The sequence below is a fragment of the Vipera ursinii genome (assembly GCF_947247035.1).
Source record: "Vipera ursinii genome assembly, chromosome: 2".
NCBI lineage: Eukaryota > Metazoa > Chordata > Lepidosauria > Squamata > Viperidae > Vipera > Vipera ursinii.
The window spans coordinates 126,230,834-126,251,917 of NC_139513.1; the positions used below are offsets into that span (position 1 = coordinate 126,230,834).

The following is a 21,084-nucleotide window of genomic DNA, read 5'->3' on the forward strand; positions in this document are numbered from 1 at the left end:
TCACGAAAGGAGGCTTCGTTGCAAGTCTTCCACTTCCAACTCCCACATAGTCCTGTGCAGAGGATTGCCCGAAAGATCCGTCATCTTCACGGCTTGAAGGACAGGTTCCGGGATGCAACCCTGTACCAAGCCCATCACCATCACATAATTTCCAGGGCTGAGGCAAGGTTTTCCCTTAGGGACTTTCTCCACGCCGGAAACCAGGAAAGAGCCGCTGTCGTCCAGCAACCGCACAGTCGAGCCATCCTGCTCTACGGTCAACACTTTGCCTTGCATCCAGACCAGAGATACAGCTAACGCCGGACGGCCGTACTCTTCCCGGTCCAACAACCACGAGCCGCCGGGGACTTGGCGGCACCGCTTCAGCTGCGCAGCCAGGACCTTCACCGGCGGCGACTGCAAGCAAGACTTCTCCGTCATTCCGCCAATCTCTTTCCCGCCAAATTTCACCGTACGCTGAGAATGATGGTTTCGAAGACTATTGTAATATCGCGAGAGTTAAACTGGAGCTCTCTGTTTCTGAACGTGGGGGTGGGGGACGAATTAGAGTCACGTAAAATTATTTGATTCCTCAACAAGCCAATAACAGCTTTTGCTTGTTTTGGCCGTGAAAGAGTCTAACCCAGGGGTAGGCAACCTCGGCTCTTTTATGACTCATGGACTTCAACTCCCAGAATTCCTGAGTCAGCTGTGCTGACTCAGGAATTCTGGGAGTTGAAGTCCATGAGTCATAAAAGAGCCGAGGTTGCCTACCCCTGGTCTAACCTTTTCTAACTCTACGTTTGCTTCACAGAACCTCAGCCTTCACCCTTCTACGCTTTGTCTAGTAGTGTTTCCCAGCATTGGCGTTTTCCAGATACGTGGACTTCAGCTCCCAGAATTTTCATTCCCTTTAAACTGTGCTGGCTGTGGAATTCTGAGACTTGAAGTACACACACCTGGGAATGGCTAAGGTTGGGAAACAACGCCGCGGTTTTGTCACTGAAGGCTGTGTTGAGAAATGGTTCTGTCCAGATTTGCACCCCCCCCCTTCCATCAGTTGGCACGGTCCGAGAAGAGGTCGGGGCGGGGCAGCGAGGAAAAGGAAGCCCGCGGACTGTTGATAGCGTCGCTTAGCAACGGAAGGCAAGCATGGAGCCGAGTGCCGGGTGAGCAAAAAAAAAAAAAAGGGAACTAAAAGCCTTTTTAAAAAAGAGGGTGCGGAAAAAAAAGGACTTAAATTGGGAGTAGAGGGTTCCGCTGGAAAAGTTGAGTAAGCTAAACAAAAATGATGTAGTTATTCATTGGGAAATGGCATTAACTCAAACATGCATATGTAGTTGACCGGAGGAAGCAGTTGTCACTCTGAAATGAAGGTTTCAAGTCTCACGGTTTTAAATAAAATCTGGGAACACATGCCAGTCTTCTAAGCAGCATTTTTTGCATGCATTTTTCAATCTCAAAATAGACAGATTGCTGCAAACTATGTTATATTTAGGAAGTCTGAAATATAGGGGAGTGGACATTTTATATTCACTGATTTATTTATTTGCATCCCATTTTAAATATTTTTTAAAACAACTCAAGACAGTGCTCATATCCAATGCACCTTCCTTCTATTTTCCCCACAACAACAACCCTGTGAGGTGGGTTGGGCTGAGAGAGAGTGACTGACCCAAAATCACCCAATTGGCTTTCAGGCGAAGATGGCTCTAAAAACTCACAAAGCCGCTGGACCAGACTGGTTCCTTCCTTTGGAAAGGAGCAAAGAAAATGAGTTTTATATAAATAATGCATAAGATTGCTGTGCATAGGTGTCAACTTTCATGCTCCCATTCAAGATGAAAAAAAATAATCCCGCATGACAAATTGTTCTTCATCTCACTTCAAATATGTCTTGATTAAGAAAGGTTTATGAGCATGTTGGCCTTCTACAGAAATGTAGGTGCCCTCTTTTTCATTTTAATCTGTTTATTTTAATAATTTATCCTGGTACCATATTTCTTTGGAGTTTTAACACCTGTTTTCTTCCCAAATTTTAACCCTATTTTAATTTGTGGCTCTTCTATTATCTAAAGAAAATTTTTATCCTGTTCCTTATAACCTAAACATGTTCATACATCTCTTTTCTCAAATCTTTGAGAGTTATATTGTCTTATCCCATATGTTTATTACTATTCCCATTTTCCATATGCCTTTTCTCACCTGCCTCTTTGGATCTAGTACCATTATTCTTTCAGATTGTTCTAATCAATCAACTTTCACTTTTTTTTGATTTGTCATATCAGTCAGTTCTTTGCACCTCTTAGTTGGAAATGATGCTTATAATAATTTTATGTTTGATATATTGGTATGATCCCCCTTTCCTATGCGAGTGATTTAAAAGTCTGCTTGAGTTAGTATTAAATAATTTATTTTCTTTACATTTAAATGAAGTGCTGAATCAGAAAGTGGACAAATTCCAGAAGAAGAAAAGAAAGAAGATGCAAAAGATAAAGAGGTAATGTTAGCAGTGTGAAAATTTTGAGAAAATGAAAATCAAATACAGATTAAATCAGAAATTTTCAATACATGCAGTACATGTTTAAATTGGAGAACAAGAAAGCAAAATATATGGTTATAGTCAGCTGAGGAAAGCAAGGTGAGATATTTACCACAAACTTTCTAAGAATCATCCTCACTTTGTTTTTGGTAGAAGAGATGTTCTTGTCTCTCCCTCATCTAGGAGGACTAACTGAGGACTTTAGGTCTCATTGAAGTTTCCTCACAGAATTTAAGGATGCCCTTCTCATAACATAAGACAGGGGTAAGGCTTGTGGTTAATAAAGGTTGACATTCCAAAGGTCCTAAAGTAGTTTGGGGTAAGTAGGAAGATTTTTTTAAAAAATCTGGGTTGAAAAGAGACTCAATTAGTTTGGCTTTTGTGAGTCAGCAGGACTTCAAATGAGGCAATCTATTTTTTTAATCCATCATCAATCTACAAGTGGAACATTCTTATAGAGTGCTTCTGTGCTACACTATGTTATACAGAAAACTGCTTACTGGTGTTCTGCCCATCTTCACAACAAACTAATTCCCAGCTTGCCACCATAAGCAAAAGAAGATTTGAATCTATGACAACATCAGGGCTGATTATGTGCTGATTTAGGTGAATATGAATGAGCCAAAGAAGTTTAGAATTTAATTCAAAAGCATATATATATATATATGTATATATGTGTGTGTGTGTGTGTGTGTGTGTGTGTGTATGTTATATGTGTATGTATGTATGTATGTATGTATGTATATATATATATGTAGATCTTTGGTCATTCGGGTTTTTCCCCACGTAGAATTGAAGGTATAAGAGCAACGTTTCGACGAAATCTCACCCGTCATCCTCAGGCTGGTGGCTTCAGCTTCGTTCTTCTGGGAGAAGTGTGTGGTAGTGGCTGTTTGTTCTTCTTTTTTAAACTGCCAGAGGGGGTGTGTTCTGTGGGTGGAGGTGTTCTCTGATTGGGTGGGGGGTTAGCTGTATTCTGATTGGGTGGGAGTGTGTTTTGAATGAGGGCTGTGTTCTGATTGGGTGGGGATGTGTTTTGAGTGGATGGGCTGGTCTCAGCTGCCAGCCTTAGACCTGAACTGGTGAGTTGTGCTGCTTTTGTTCGGCTCCGTGTTTGTGGTGGTGCCATGTTTTTATAGTGGGTGTCAGCTTGCTTATTGTGTGGTTTGGAGGGGTTTAAAGTGGCTGATGTTGCAGCTGTAGTTAGGTTTCTGTTTTGTGGTTGTGTGTCGTTATAGTTGTGGGTTCGGATTTGCTTTTTGAATGGTTGTGTGGTGGTGATGTCATGTGATGTTATCATGAGTTTGGGTCTGGTATCATTCTTGGTGGTTGGGACTCGTCTGTCAATCAAGGCGGGTTTCCAAATGGCTGGTAGGTGAGAGGTATCATCTCGTTTGTTCATGCTGTGGGAGCGTTTTTCTATCTCAATGGCTTCTCTGATTATTCTGTTGTTAAAATGTTCAATTTTGGTGATAGTTTTGGTTTTTTTTAAATCAATTTCATGTCCCGTGGCTTTAAAGTGTTGGAACAGGGATGAAGTTTGCTGACTCACAAATCAGAACACAGCCCCCATTCAAAACACACTCCCACCCAATCAGAACACAGCTAACCCTCCACCCAATCAGAGCACACCTCCACCCACAGAACACACCCCCTCTGGCAGTTTTAAAAAAGAGGAACAAACAGCTACTACCACACACTTCTCCCAGAAGAACTACAGCATCATCTGTATAGCAAGGAGTGGAAGCCCAGGGCTTTATGTAGATGTTAAAAAATGAGAGGCAAAAGGGTTGAGCCTTGAGGCACTTTACATTGCAGGGACCTAAAACTCAACCTCTCCTTCTCCATCAACACTAACAGGAACTGGCTGCACAGGTAGGAGTACCACAGGTAGGAGTATACATTACCACATTGCTTCCTACTCCAAATCCCTGAAGTCGGTCCAGAAGGATACCATGGTCAATGATATTGAACACTGCTGTGAAGTTCAGGAGGGCTAGAATAGTTGCACCACCCCCATCCTGAGTCCTCCACTCATCATTGACCAGTATAGCCCATGCTGTTTTAGAGCTGTGCCCTACCCTGAACAAGCTGAAAAGACTCCAGGTAGTGCTAAGTATCCTTTCTTTGATAATATGGTATGTAGACCGACCTCTTCCAATCTGTTGACCACTCTGTTCTCCAGATATGGATTCTTCTGTTGCTTGCCATATTTCTGTAAATATTCTATTCATGTAATTTTTTTTATTTGATAATGATCAGAATGGTGATCTACCTTCCTCTTTTAGTACTAGTTCAGAAAAGGGGGGGGAGAAGGAAGACAGAGGGAGAACGGGAATAAGCAGAAGAAAAGAGAGGGTTAGTCTCTGGAAGGACGACTTAGGAGGAAACCCAATAATACAGTAGGTGAGCATCACGATGGTGTTGTATATACCTGCTGTAAATACCTAGTGTAAATAATATTACTGCCTACAGTTAAAAAAAACCATAAAAGCCTCCACTGAATTTGATTATAACATTTACAACTTTCTTTTTTTCTGCATCATTGGTTGGAGTACAAACTTGGATAACTGACATATTAAAGGGTTATCTGTGAACTCTTAATTGATACTATTCGGTGGATCATTGATTGCATTGTATCCTGTTACTATCTAATCCTTCCTGACTATGAAAACAGCACTGCTCTTTCTTGGTTTTTCATGTCCTGAGTATCAGACAGAACAATCTTCTGATTGAAAATGTCCAATCATTGTCCATTCCAGACTGCTCAAGTCTAAGATGCCAATATATTGTTGATTCATTTTTTATTGTGTTGAGTTTTCCCATGTTCAATAAGATTGTGCTAGAAGTCATTGGAACAAAATTCAAAACTTAACTTTTTGAGTTTGTTTCACTTATTGTAGCCAGAAGACAGAGATGCAACAGAGGAAGGAGCAGCTAGTACTCCCTTGATAACCACAGAAGAAGCAGGAAGAGTTTCTCCTACAGTGGCTATAGAAAAGGGGACAAGTAGTGGCATGGAGGCCACTGAGGAAGGAGAAGGAAGTGCTGCCATGATAACCAAAGAGGAAGCAACAAAAGATTCTCTCGCCTTGCCCACAGAAGGCAGTGCTTCCGTGGTATCCATGAGAGGAAGGGCAAAGGATGCTCTTATAACAGCCTCTGATGAGAAATTCTCAGGACAGACGGATGTGTCAAGTATGTCATTGGTAAGCATTTCTGAGCAAATAGGACCATCTCTTGTCCAAGTAACTGATGTTAGAGCAGGTAACTAGAAAGCCTAAGGTTTCATTAGGTTCACAGTTTAGCCTTATTGTATCTCAGAAAACCTGCCTGAAACAACAAAGAGGGATCTTGGTCCCAGATTAACCAAGGGAGCAAATAAGACGCAAATAAACATTAAGAAAAATAATGTTTAAACCTATTTAGATGACCCAAATATATAGACTCTGTCAAGATGCATACTGATAATTCAGACACAGTAGCCAATTTCAGTGAGTTGATGATAAAGGTGCACAGCCTGAGATTTTAGAGCCATATACAGAGTATAGCAAAAAAATCCTTAGGCCTCTTAGGCCAATCACAGAGCCTTCAGTTATAATACAATGATTTAGATGCGTACTGGATGGTTATTATATTATTGTAAAGTATTCTGTGTGAGAGCTTCCACTTTTAGGGCCTTCGGAAAACTTGTAAAATCTTGAGTGTTATAGAACTTCGGTGCTCAGAATATTTTAAAATAATTAATGGAATAATAATTAATTGCTATATTTGATTTATCATTGTGGGAACAGAAATACATTCTTTAAAAAAATCCTTATTGGATTGCTTCTAGTTGTAGTTCTATTTGGAAATCAATGAATAACTGAGTTATTACAGTATTTTGGCATCAAACACATTTAGTCTATCCCATAAATGATTACCTCCTTTATTGTGGAAAAGCCTTAGGGTGGCAGCTATGTTTGGTTTGGCTTTCCTTTTAAGTCTGTGGAGATTCTCAGACCCAAAAGTGCTTTTTCAAGAGGCAACTGAGTTTTCTTGTTTTTCTTTGAAGACGTTTTGCTTTTCATCCAAGAAGCTTCTTCAGCTCTGACTGGATGGTGGGGAATGGAAAGATTTATATTCCTTATAGACTGCTGGTCATTTGCATTCTTTTAGAGAGTCATTGAGGCCACTTAGAGGTTTATCTGTGACCTCAGGGTCACCTGAATAGTGCAAACGGTGTGGAGCCTTCTTGGAATTCTTGAGACTGTGTTGTAGACTGGAGATAGATGATGTTGTATCCTTCCCTCTCTGTTGAAAGAAAGCTGTTTAATTTTGACACAGATGGCCTCTTTGATCCCTCTTTCAAATCAGCGGTCCTCTCAGTCCAAAATGTGGAGACAGCAAAGTCCACCTTTTGGACCAAGAGGGCCACTGGTTTGAAAGAGGGGTCAAAGAGGCCATTTATGTCAAAACTGAACAGCCTTTCAACAGGGGGAAGGATAAAACATCATCTATATCCAGTCTACAACGCAATCCTTTCAACAGTTCCAAGAAAGCTCCATACCCATTTGCATTACTCAGGTAACCTTGAGGACACAGATTAACCTCCAAGTGGCCTCAACGACTCTAAAATAATGCAAATGACCAGCTGTCTGCAAGGAATATAAATCCTTCCATTCCCTACCATCCAGTCAGAGCTGAAGAAGCTTCTTGGATGAGAAGCGAAACATCTTCAAAGAAAAACAAGAAAATCCAGTTGCCTCTTGAAAAAGCACCTTTGGGCTTTCCTTTTAAGAATTAAATTTTGGCCTTACGTAAACCGATAGCCAGGAAAACAGTTCCAAGGCACTTAAATGCCTTGATGTGTTCAATGATGTCAGTATTAATTCGCAACCCATATTTGTCTAAATGGAGAAAAACATTTTGTTTTGTTTTGTTTTGATAATTGAGGACTAGATCATTATCTGTAAAATAGAAGGCTGCAATCTAATGCTTTCTTCAGTTCAATGAATGTAGTTGAGATAAGCTATTGCTTTTGTAAATCACTTAGAAAAGGATTAACTGAAGCAGTTTATGTTGTTGTAAATAAATAAATATTTTTGTGAGCTGCCTAGAAGCATTTGAAAGTAGATGGCATACAAGTGTATCAAATAAAATAAAATTAGTGCACCAAAAGCCGCCTATTGTCCATATTAATTACATTTTTTAAACCACTCTCCCATGCCTTCATGTAACCATAAGCAATCTTCATTCTTATTTGCTATGACAAATTCAAGTACAAACTATATAGCATCAGTCATTCTTAGCGTGAACACTCCTTTTGAAGTTGTCTTCTGATAAGTTTTTTTCTGTTTTGGAAAAGCTTGATGTTTCTGGAGAGAAAAGTATGGAAAGTGCTCTTTCTAGTGAAGTAACAATCTCTTTGCCATCTTCTGGAATCAGCACTGCAAAATCTGAATTTCCAGTGCACGTGGACCTTCCTGCAATGTCAGGTTAGCCCTTACTTTGCTAGAATGGTGTTATATAGGACTAATGTGTTCCTTAGATCCAATTGAATCTTTGCCATTGAGGCACAGTTCAAAAATCCTTACTCCTGCTTATTCTTGCTTAATCAGAACACTAAATCAAATTCTCCATTATTGGCTGCTTTATTTTATTGTTATTAAAATATAGTGTCTGGTATCTGAAAGTGTTTTGAGAATCTTGATAATTCGGAAAGGGGTTAATAGCAATTATATTCTTATCTACCTATATATTGAATATATAGGAGGTCAGGAATTCAACTAGGAGTTTTTGTAACTGAATATGAATAGCATACGCAGAGATATTACTTTATGTTTGCATGTACAGCATTTATACTCACACTCAGCTACATAAAGCAGTATACATCAAACTTGAAAAATAGCAATAACCAGTATAATGTAATAAAAATATACAGTAAATAGATGAACAGAAATGGAATAAAAGTAGGAATGTGGAAAAAATGCATTAAAAATGGAACAAGGGAAACATAGTTTGCCATGTATAATTCAGAAGAATCATTAGAAAAAGATACATTGTTTGATATATGTAGGTTTTGTTTATTTATTGAATTTAATTTATTTCTATTTGCTTAAAGTGAATTATGATAATCATAAAAATAAATAGAAACATTCTCTATAGCATTTGAAAACACAGCAACTGAAGCAGAGCAGTGTCACTAAATGTGACTATATATTACAATGAAATTATATATTCTATTAAACAATTGACATTTAGTTAATGCCTGCCTTACAATTTAATACAAAATCAGGTTCAAATAACCAGCAAACAAACAGTACTTCCACCCAAACTAAAATATTCCTATTTTGTCATCCTGAATTCCAAAAAGTTCCAACAAATCAGTCTAGGATCATGAGATGGGAGCTTGGATTACAACAAGGTCCCTTCCAACGTCCAAGGTCCCTTCCAATTTATTATTATTATTGTTGTTGTTGTTGTTGTTATTATTATTATTATTGGTTTCCATTTCTTTCTTCCAAAAAGTGCATTTAAAAATGAAGGATGGCAAAATGAACTTTTGTCAGAGTGACATATAAATTGTATCTATTTTCAATTCCCCTGTGTTAATGGCCTTCTTTGATTATGCTTTCTGTTCATTATAATATCACAATTATTAGATAAATAAGTGTTATTCGAAGCAAAGCATTTTTGGAGAATTTTTATTTGTAAATTAAAGAACTTGCATCCTCTGGAATCATCCCTCTTTTCTCCAGATTCAGAGGTCACTCAATCAGCCGTTTTCCCTTCCCATCTTGATTCTGCTGTTCGGCAGATGACTTCTGAAGTCAGTAGGCGTGGCCCCACCCAACAGCCTGATGGAGAAGTTACGGCATGTTACGCTGGGCAGGAACTGGGCATCAGAGAGGCAGGGAGAGAAATCCAGCTTGTTGTGTTAGATCCAAATCACGTAAGAAAACTCTAAATTAGACTCTGGTGCTAATAGCTGCAAAATGGACAGCAAATGTCTTAAAAATGTATTTGTTAAATTTAATTTATTTAAGTTAAATTTAATATAGTGTTATACTATCCTCCCATGGGGGTGAGGGTGGAATTAAAGGATTAAAGGTGTGACACCACTGACTATGAGTGAGGTATGATGTGGCCTTTGGTGGCACGCCACATAATTTCCTCCAAATAGACCGATGTTTCTCAACTTCATCAGCTTTAAGATGTATTTAAGCAACTTTAAGATGTTGGCTGGGGAATTTTAGGAGTTGAAGTTGAAGTTACTAAGGTTGAAAAACACTGATCTAGACCAGGGGTGTCAAACTCAATTTCATTGAGGGCCGCATCAGCATTACGGTTGCCCTCAGGGGGCCGGATGGGTGTGGTCTGGGTGGGCGTGGCCTACTGGGTGGGTGTGGCCAGAGTGCGTATGGCCTACTGGGTGAGCGTGGCCACCTCTACATCATTCGCATCAAGGGTGCCTATGGGGGCCTGGGCAGGAGTGGGACAGATCTGAGGGGTCTCTGGCAGAAGGAGGGTCTCTGGGCCAGGGCCAAGGCAGTGGGGGCCGTTCCCTCACTGTTTCCAGGATGGCTTTGCGGGCCGCATCCGGCCCCCGGGCCTTGTGTTTGACATGTCTGATCTAGACCAAGACAGCCTACAGGGATGCTTGCTGACAGCTTCTACTGCCATAACATATTCTTACTATCTTCCCATACTAAATGAGTAGTCATCACTGGTAGAGAAGCTATCATAGTGTTAGAATGCAAACTTGTTTTGTTTTACTGAAGTTATCATTTATTTTTGCAATTTGTTACAAAAATATGATGGCCTCTGAACCTGTGAAGACTACAACTTTCAGTTGCAACATTTTGCAACACGTATTTTTAGCTTGGCCAATTCTTTATTGTAACGTACCAATTATCAATTTTTCATAAGTGAAAATTTGAAGATGGGGAAGGCTGGTTGTTCAGTGTGATCCTAAGCTATTCAGTCTAGTTTTTATTTCATCATGCAAAGAAACTATTGCCATGCATGAGATTGGAACCAAAAAAGTGTCCAAAAGAAAATCTTTGTTAAAAAAAAAGCAGTTATTTGCATTGGAGTCATTTTTTATTTTTATTTTTTAGCTTGGGAAATATAGTATTAATGTATTATTCCTTGTTTCTTTAGCCCTTAATGAAAAGATTCCAGTCTGCTTTGAAGACCTATCTCAACAAACAGAAAGGAAAGCTTGCTGATGAAATACAAGAGTTGGTATGGTGTTTTTTTTGCTTGGAACTTATTTCTGCTCGTATCTTGGCATTTTTGCTGGCTCATTTCCTCTTTCTCATGACTGCAGGCAGTGGCCATAAAGAGTGGGAAAAAGCAGAGGGAAGAAGTTGGTGTGCTCCTGTATAGCTTTCAGCAGCAGTTGGCCCGGCTGCAGATGGAACTGGAGAAGAACCACAGTTGCCATTCTCAGATTGCCATGACACGGCGGCAGCTAGAGGAGGAGTTGCATGACCTTAGGGACACATATAAGAAGACATTCAAGGGCACTCAGGACGAACGGAAAAGAGGTGATCCACTGTTGCAGAGTTGTCTTATTATACATTAGCCACTGCTTAATAAATTTTAGTTCAGTAATTTAGGGATTGGTGAATGATGTGTTGTGAAATGGAAGCATGCTGTGAATATATAGAATTCCTAGTCAGTGGTGTTTGTCTCCAAGCAAACCAGAATACAATGGTATTTATTTGGTATAACATAACAGTGTACTTACAATTAAAAGTTAACTGTACATATCTTGCAAGAGCAAAAGAGCCTTGGTGGAGCAGTGGGCTAATGCCTCCTTAAGTAACACCAGCTGCCTGCAATTAGTGCAGGTTCGAGTCCCACCAGGCTCAAGGTTGACTCAGCCTTCCATCCTTCCGAGGTAGGTAAAATGAGGACCCAGATTGTTGGGGGCAATAAGCTGACTTTGTAAAAATGCCACTTGGTGGGGGGGCCGAAAGCCCTAATAAGCAGGCATATACATAGAATGAAGGCTATTGCTAAGCACATTGATTTGTGGTCCTTAGATTGTAAGCCACCCTGAGTCTTCGGAGAAGGGCGGGATATAAATGGGATTTTAAAAAAAATTGCTTTATCTGTGAGGCAAAGATATTATATGTTTGGAGATTATATAATAGTTGTTTTTGTCATATACGGTATATTATATCAGCTTGAATCTATATTTCAGTCTTTTATATAATATATAACAAATACATTTTACACATAGCTAGAAAAAAGTGAAATAGACAACTTCACCACCAGATGGATCTGTAGCTGGCTGACAAACCATACTCAACGAGTAGTCCTCAATGGCACCACATCCACATGGAGAGAAGTAAGCAGTGGGGTACTACAAGGTTCCATCTTAGACCCAGTACTCTTCAATATCTTCATAAACGACTTAGATGAGGGAATTGAAGGGGAACTCATCAAATTCGCAGATGACACCAAACTGGCAGGAATAACCAACACCCCAGAAGACAAACTCAGGATCCAAAAAGATCTTAGCAAAGTTGAACAACTAGATGAGTTTCAATGTGGAGAAAAGCAAAATTTTACACTTAGGCAGGAAAAACCAAAGGAACAGAAACAGATTGGGCGAGACCTGGCTCAAAAACAGTAACTGTGAGAGGGACCTTGGAGTCCTAGTGGGCGATCACTTAACTATGAGCCAGCAGTGTGCAGCAGCAACCAAAAAAGCTAATACAATCCTGGGTTGTATAAACAGAGGCATAGAATCAAGATCACACAAAGTACTAGTATCACTTTATAAAGCCCTAGTAAGAACACACCTTGAATACTGCAGCCAATTTTGGTCACCATATCATAAAAAAGATATATTGAGAGTCTGGAAAAAATTCAGAGAAGAGCAACTAAGATGATCAATGGCCTGAAGACAAAAACATATGAAGAACGGCTGCGGAACTTGGGTTGGGCCAATCTAAAGAAAAGAAGAAATAGGGGAGACATGACAGCAGTATTCCAGTATCTGAGGGGCTGCCACAAAGAAGAGGGGTCATATTATTCACCAGAACACCAGAGGAAGGATGACAAACAATGGTTGGAAACTGAACAAAGAGAGAAGCAACCTGGAATTAAGGAGAGACTTCCTGACAGTGAGGATAATCAACCAGTGGAACAGCTTACCCCCAGAAATCGTGGGCGCTCCATCGCTGGAAGTTTTAAAAAAGAGACTGGACAATCACCTGTCTGAGATGGTATAGGTCCTGCTGCTTGAGCAGGGGGCTGGACTAGAAGACCTTCAAGGTCCCTTCCAGCTCCATTCTATGTTATGTTAACATATATACATTCACACACACTGTATATATAATTTTGTATAATTCTTACTCTGAAGTTGAAATCTAAGAGTCATGTCCTCCTCCTGTACAAAAAAGTTATTAAGTTTCCATGGAATGCTGCTTTCCTTAGTTCTTTTATCATTAGATGGGCTTGACACAAGCGGCAAAGTTGCGTGTGTGTGCGTATGTGTATAATTTCTCATTTGTTTCTTTAGTTTCATCAGTTCAAATGGAGATCGAAAACCTGTCCCTGCGCCTTTTCTACATGCAGAACATGGACCAAGATGTCCGTGATGATATAGCTGTAATGAAGAGAACTGTCAAAAAGGCTGAAGTGGAGAGGATGCGTGCAGAAGTGGAAAAACAAAAGCAGGTATTTAGCAATAGTCCAGTTTTAGAACTCTTTCTTCTTTCTGTGCACCTTCCCTTTTCCTCTCTTAAACCTGCTCAGGTTTATTTCCTGTTAGCCACTTCTCATGAGATTTGTTTTCATGCTCTCTGTTCTTAGAGATGGCTTTGTTGTTACTGTTCCACAGAAATCAACCTCAGGACTTAATTTCTTTGGTGAGCTTTATTGACCCATTCAAATTTTGTGCTATCTTCATTTTGGCATTTATTACAAGCCATGAGAATATTTTGTACAGATAATGTCATTGTGCAAATAACAACACTGTGCAATGATGTCATTTGTATCAGTTTCATTATGAACTTACACAATTATGTTTCTACATGACAGACTGTATTTGTCCCACATGTACCATTATGTAAGACTTAGCTGCACTTCAGTGCACTTTAACTGTAGTCTTTATAGTGTGATTCCTGAGAGTTATCATAATCTATACTAATTTTATTTTACAATATACAAGAACAGGAAAAATGTCTAGTACTGCACAGTCAAAATTAACCTGTACTATGTATGGTGCAAAAGGAATTATTGGAGTTCAGATCTTTCAAGTTGCAGGTGTACCCCCTGAAAAAAGGACAGCAAGTTATACATAGAGGGACATATTAAATGTAAGTTGCATTCAGAATCATAAAATTGATTTCTTACTCTCTAATGCAATTGTCCCTTAAAGTGATAAAATCCATGGTAATAAAGGCTCGACTACATTTCATGTATTAGCAGATCTGTATGTATGTTAATTATGTTAATTATCAACATACTGCTTTTAATTGATTGACCTGACTTCACCTATTTTTAAAACAATTGTATCAAACGGGGAAAAAATCCTATTTTACAAAAGAGCTAATGCTGGGAGAGTATGACTGCAGAGAGTACTCTGTTTAGTTCACTTTTGAACCTAATCTTTTTTTCTCCATCTTTTAGTAGTCCACATGGAATTACAAACTCTCCTAGTGCCAAACTTTATGTAAAGTGTGATACACATTATTAGAAACTCCTATGACTTTATTACTTATTTTGACATGGCCTTTGCTAATGATTTAAAGTTGTCTCTCTAAGTGAGCCTCCCATCGTCACCTGACCGCTGTGTTGGGACCGCACTTCACAAACAACTAATAACTGGGTATGACTGAAAAAGCCTTTTGTCTGTAAAACTTACTTCATTAAAATGATTTTGAGCAAAAGAACTATAAGGAAGACTGAAAAGGTCCCCAGAGACTGTAACAGTAATTCAAACACACTGAATATGCAGGTAGTCCTCATCTTATGACCATAAATGGACCAGAATTTTGGTCATTAAGTGAGTCATTATGTGACCAGACCCAATTTTACAACTATTTTTACTTCCATTGTTAAGGAAATTATGTGGTCATTAAGGGAATCTGTCTTCCCTAATTGACTTTGCTTGTCGGAAACTGGCTGGGAAGGTTGGAAATCATAATCACGTGACTGCAAGAATCTTCATCGCAAATGCAAGCAGGTTGCCAAAGTGCCCAAATTGTGATCATGTGATTGCGGGCCTGGGACAATGGTTGTAACTTTGAGGACAGTTCATAAGTTACTTGTTCTGAGGCCAATCATAATTTTGATCTATTGTTAAGTGAAGAGTCATAAGTCATAGACTACCTGTAGTGCAGTGCATACAGAGAGCATGCATGCCGCTGTTTCTCTTATCTTGCTTGTTACCTAGAGGGGTGGGCAACCTCGGCTCTTTTATGACTCATGGATTTGAGTTGAAGTCCATGAGTCATAAAAGTGCCGAGGTTGTCTACCCTGAGTCCTAGACTAAGTGCATAGGAAGAGAGTCCATGCTATTATCATGAGATTATCTGAATTTCCTAGGACCTTCATGTCGACCGCTTAACAAGAAGAGTTAATGAACTAGAGGAACAGATTGCTCTTTATGATGCACAGTACATGGCTCAGGCAGAAGATACCAGGATCACACGGCAAGAAGTGGGAGAAGTAAGACATTATCTCGTTTTTTCCCTACAGCTGGATTTTTTTAATGAATTACAGATTATAGTAATATTTAATAGGGTTACCTTGTTAATCCCTCACTGAGATAGAGACTGATAGAGATGGTAGAGATAGCAGCTGTCCATATGAGACTTTAAGTGATACTTATTTGTCAAACCACTTTTAGTATAGTATTTTAAATGTACACTGCCTTCATAATCTGTCTTTCAATTAAAAGTTTAAGGAATGCGTACATGTACTGTCACAGTAGTTTATAATCCTCTGGGACAAACTATATCTTGCTATGCGTACAAGGAGGCCTGCTGGATGACTGTTTGGGAGTCTATGGATTGATTAATAGAGAAAGAGGGGAGACATGCTAAATCCTTCTCATCATACGATTGCCATCAGCCGCCTACTTGTAGCAGCAGCCAGCACTGTGCAGGATATAACAGCCATGTTTTAATTCCTTCAATTTGTAGATATAAATTTACATTTGTTGCTGATTAGGTTTAATTTCATATTATCTAAAATATGAAAATGCAAATAATAATTTACAACTCTGGCACTGAGCTATATTAAAAGAAAAGAGGCAGAAGTCAGCAGAAAGAGAATTTATATTTTTTCTATAGTGTTTCATTACATTGTTTTTGCAGGCAAGTATAGAGATCCAAGCTATCAATTTAGAGAAAAAACAACTATTGCACCAATGGACTGTCAGTTTGACTGGGATGAAGCGCCGTGATGAGGCATATGCTGCTATGCAAGAAGCACTAAGGTAATTAGGTTGATAAGCAGTTTCTTGGTGTGTTAGTTACCTTCCAGAAAGACAGAAAAAAATGTAAGCACCTAGAATAGTCTTGGCTTTAGGACAAAGTTAATAGTAGTCTTAGTTTACATTGGGATTGTTTGCCAGGATAACTTTTAGGGAAGAAAATTCTGTTATATATTCAAGATGGACAGTATTTAATATTTTATTGTTATGTTTCTGTAGGGGTGTGGGTCTATACATACAGTATGTTGTATATAGTATATTTTAGGTGTGTGTCATGTATGTGTTTCACTTTGAGAGCGAGCAACTAAATTTCATTTTTGATGTGTGCCGTTGTGTCCACAGTAAAAAATGACAATAAAGATTATCTTATCTGATTTCTACTGCCAGTACAGTAGTGAGAATGTAATATTAGGGTTAGGCTTGACATTTATCCTTCAATTTGGTATGAGGCTAATTTCAGGACAAGGTTATACATCCATAGTTATACATACACACATACACAAATTCATGTGCACAATAGTTGTATTTATACATACAAAGTTAAATTTAGATATTATTTGTAGAAAGTTGAATAAAAATATTTTTTATTACTTTACTTCATTTATAAGGGCTTTTTGACCCACTTTTGCCTTGTCTTTTGCAATAGTACATAGATCTTAACTTGTAAGTGAAATGTTGCTGCAGAAATGTTTTGTAATGATTATGATGATTATAATGAAGATGATAATTTCTTTCCAGGCTTCCTTATCCTTTTCCAAGTTCTGATAATTAATAGTTCTTTGTTATTCAACTCCAATCAGACTTATTTGGAATAGTTAATCTAGTTCTTGATGTTCTATTTAAAAAAAAAGTCAGAAGGGGACCAATACACTCACCAAAATTGTGGCAAACAAGTCACAATGGTTAGGCTTAAACTGAACAAAGCAAAGCTGATGAGGTTGCAGAGGTATGATTCAAATATTTGATAAAGGAAGGCCAGTCTTTTAAAAATTATTCCAGGAGCTGGGATAGATACAAAGGGCTTAAATTGTTTATTATAAATTTAAAGAGTAGTTTTCAGTTGAAAGGATTCTCTCCCACTGGAAATCTTGAGGCAGAACCTGAACAGTTGCCATATAGGGATACTATACTCTAGTTTTTATTTCCTGCTTATACAGTAACAGAATGTGTTCTATGTAATTACAAGAATTACTGGAATCTAGAAATGCATATAACTATTAGATGCTTGTACTATTAGAGTTTTAGTATATGACAGCACTTAACTGACTATCTGGTCTTAGAAGCGATGCAGGTTGGGCTGATTGATATTTGGAATGGAGAGCATCAGGGAACACCTGAGTTGTAGACCAAACTGGGTTCTACCAAAAAACCTCATGTGAGTTCAAGGTATAGATTTTAGTTTGCATTTTATTATATTACTGTTTATAATACAAGTCAAAGAAGGAATGATGCCTTTGTGTGTCTGATTTCAAAGAAGCAGTGGCCTAGGAAGTTGTTGAAAAGGCCACTGCGGTCTTCTAATCATTTCCAAAATTATTTATTTGAAAGCAGAGACATTTATAGTCATTATTTTGCTACAAATTATTCCTTTTTTGCCCCTAGAGATTCCAGACATAAACTCAAATCTTTGGAGGCTGAAATTGAGGTCTATAAGAAGTCTATCATCAAGGAGGAAGAGAGGAATGAATTGTTGGCTTCTATCCTGAACCGTTCAGAGAACGATGCCAACACAAGCAGAAAGCTGATAGCACAGAACTTGTCTAAACAAGATGCCATGAAAGTGGAATTTGGCGCTTACACCCGTACCCTTCAGGAAACAGAGCAGGCCCTCAATAGGGCAACTGCGGTAAGATTTCCAGACTAAAGTCTGCTATTTGTTTACTTGTAGTGTTTGATTGGGCAAACATGACTTAAATGATTCTCCCAAAGATTTTTCAAAACATCATTGCTGAAAATTAGGCCCCAGTTTCCTGCCATTTTAAATATTAATATAAGCTTCCTAATAGTTTCAACGTATTTTTGTAAAAAAAATCTAACAATAGAGAAAGAAAGCGATAAAGCCGAGATTCTGGTCCTGAACATTGGTATAGCATGTTTCTGGTCGCTTTATATAATTGTCTCCCCGGCTACAGGCTACAATAGGAGAGGCAATTATATAAATTGTGATAATAATTAAGTGTGGTTTCTTGCCATCAAATATGGCTCATCGTAATTCAGAATTCTGCCTTCTACTCTGTTTAAAGTCATCTGCTTTCTAAAAGTTCCCTATTTCCCATTCCAGGATCGAGCAGCTCGCATGAATGAATTGGCAGTTCTTCGTAGAGAAATCGAGAAAGGATCACAAACCAAACAGGAAAAGGAAAATGAGATCATGTCCAAGTTGCAAGATCAGATGATATCAAATAAAGCAGCAAAATACTTTTTACAGATAAGAGCTAAACTTCAGAATACGATGTTGACTTTGGTACGTAGAGCACCTCCATATTTGGGGCTGAAGGGAACGAGGTTTGTATTTAAGTATGTGAAGTATTTTTCTCTCTCTCTTTTATGTTCATAATTCATAATATTTTCAGACTGAAGTATGGTTCCACCTACCACCAAATAAAGATAAAGATACATTCTTAAAACAAGACTTCCTGTTTTGCTACTGGAAGCCCTGTTAAATTGATTTTTTAAAAAAATATTTGGTTCCTTCTAGCTTTACATTTAATCTCTGATGGATTTCAATTTCAAGAACAGAAAGCTTCAGCTGAAACAAGAAAATAATGTTTGATGAGCCTCAGGACACCATCTTTTTTCACCCCCAAAAGTACAAAGTAGAAATATCTTTAGTGGAAGTTGCAATGATTACAATGGTGCTAGATTATGATAATATTTTTCCTATTGTGCACAAACTTACAGTAGTTTTATTTATTATACAATGGAAAAGTATTTGCATTTGTATTTACCTATGAGTAATGATATATTTAGCAGGAATTCTCCTGTTAGTTGACTGTTTTACTAAATCTGGATTGCTTTGAAAGTGATTAATGCAAGGAAAATATTACCAAAATTTGAATTATTTGCCCCTTTAAATTATTGTCTTCTTGCTGATGAAGATGCTAGAACAGGGGCTCCATGAGAATAGCTCTCGCTAACAAAGAATTGTAGGTAGTTCTCACTTACTGACACTGATTGGGACTGGCCATTCCATCACTAAGCAGTGCAGTTGTTATATGAAATGTCATGATCATGCCAACTTACAACATTAGTTCTAGCTGCAGTTGTTAAGTGAATCATTAAGTGTGACATCATATGTCCATGGCTTGCAATTTCCTTGCCTGTTGACTTTGTTGGCTGTGAAGGTTGCAGATGGCAATCACGTTACCACAGGATATTGAAACTATTGTACATACTCACTGGTTGCTTGACACTCAATTCATGATCATGTATCTGGAAGGACACCATGATGGCCACAATTTAAAGGACTGGTTGTAAGTCTCCTTTTTCAGTGCCATCTTAATTTTGAACAAGTGATTGATAAATGAGGATTACATTTTATAGATAAAGAAAAGATCTATGGAGTTTGAGAGACCTTATGATCTGGGGCTGGAACCATCCTCTAGCCAAACTTTTGTGATCTCGGCCCAACTGACATAGAAACAAATGTTTGCAATTTCTGCAAGTAATATGAAGATTTTTGATTGACCAGTTCTGACATAAATATCAAGACCCTGATCTTTCTGATAGACAGAATACTATTTTCTGTAGATAAAACTTCTAGAAATAGCATAAACTTCACCTCTGGCATCAATATTGGAGATAATAAAAGAAATGTCCTCAAGCTGGTATCAGAGCTGGTGCTTGGAGTCCCCAATGCTTATGATCCTTGGGGATTTTAAACACTCTGAGTGGGAACTGTCTAAATATTTCATCGCAGCCATAACAATGATGGGTTTGACCTTGGTAATATCTAGTCCAACCCATAAAGGTAGTTACACGCTTGATCTAGTTTTCAGTTTGTGACAGTTGATTTATCATTTCCATATGGGGTCATTTTTTGAGTCCTTCTCCAAGGACAGTCCTTGCTTCATAACCTGAACCTTGCTTCATAACCAACAATTGCAGGAAAGGAAGACGAATTAATTTGGTCTCTCTCTGGCACTTTATGGATTCAATCAGTTTCCAACTGGTGCTTGGGGAATTTTTGAATGACCAGGCAACCAGTTTTGCCATTCTTCTTACCCAACTCCGAAAAAGAAAATTGGCAAGGACATTGGATGTAGAAATGTAGGTTGAAAAGATCTCCCCCAAGGCTACCATAACTTATTTGAAGGTGAAATTGATCGAATTTGCTCTGATTTGGACTCACAATTTACATAATAGTATCTTGCAATATTATCTGAGAGTCTTTTGAATCTATAGAGTTTAAGGAAGTGGATAGCATCCACAACAGCGTGAGCCTAGCTAAATTGGCTCCAGGTTCATCTGGCTGTTTCTGGCTACAGGCTAATCTAAATTAGTGATGGAGATTTATTTACATTAATATTATTACATTATTGTGATTTATTATTTATCATTGGTTCTCAAATAACAATTGTTAAAATGCTTCAAGTGAAACCAATGCATGTGCAGTTACATATTGGAAAGAGCAAGTGGGTATTGTTTATATCTCAATATTCTAGCATTAGGGACGCGGTGGCTCAGTGGGTTAGGACGCTGAGCTTGTTGATCAGAGGGTCGGCAGTTTGGAGGGTCGAATCCCGAGTGCTGCGTAACAGAGTGAGCGCCTGTTACTCGTCCCAGCTTCTGCCAACCTAGCAGTTCGAAAGCACGTAAAAATGCAAGTAGAAAAATAGGGACCACTATGGTGGGAAGGTAACAGCGTTCCGTGCGCCTTTGGCGTCTAGTCATGCCGGCCACATGACCACGGAGACGTCCTCAGACAAGCACTGGCTCTTCGGCTTTGAAACGGAGATGAGCACCGGCCCCTAGAGTTGGAAACGACTAGCACGCATGTGCGGGGGAACCTTTACCTTTACCTATTCTAGCATTATGTTTTTTTTTCTCTGCCCTTTTGAGTTCTTGCCATGATTTGGCAAGTCTAGAGTAATACTATGGCTGTAGCCAGGCTTTCTAT

General features: G+C 38.6%; 2 protein-coding genes across 2 annotated transcripts in view; one reads left to right on the top strand and one right to left on the bottom strand.

Moving 5' to 3' along the window:
- Positions 1–843, bottom strand: RMI2 (RecQ mediated genome instability 2; the record flags this gene model as incomplete). The annotated part of the gene is given in 3 exon segments (XM_083351117.1): positions 1–452; positions 455–519; positions 809–843. Coding segments are annotated over 3 exon segments (552 nt in total).
- Positions 844–1,091: 248 nt separating this feature from the next.
- Positions 1,092–21,084, top strand: part of CCDC40 (coiled-coil domain 40 molecular ruler complex subunit) — a 31,585-nt gene continuing 11,592 nt past the window's right edge. Inside the window, exons 1-12 of the mRNA XM_083357239.1 lie at positions 1,092–1,148; positions 2,416–2,479; positions 5,425–5,730; positions 7,869–7,998; positions 9,268–9,455; positions 10,667–10,750; positions 10,836–11,055; positions 13,044–13,201; positions 15,074–15,196; positions 15,847–15,968; positions 17,568–17,811; positions 18,247–18,429. Of these exons, the coding sequence (XP_083213365.1) occupies positions 1,132–1,148; positions 2,416–2,479; positions 5,425–5,730; positions 7,869–7,998; positions 9,268–9,455; positions 10,667–10,750; positions 10,836–11,055; positions 13,044–13,201; positions 15,074–15,196; positions 15,847–15,968; positions 17,568–17,811; positions 18,247–18,429 (1,839 nt within the window). The 5' untranslated portion in view covers positions 1,092–1,131. The remainder of the gene's footprint in view (positions 1,149–2,415; positions 2,480–5,424; positions 5,731–7,868; positions 7,999–9,267; positions 9,456–10,666; positions 10,751–10,835; positions 11,056–13,043; positions 13,202–15,073; positions 15,197–15,846; positions 15,969–17,567; positions 17,812–18,246; positions 18,430–21,084) is intronic.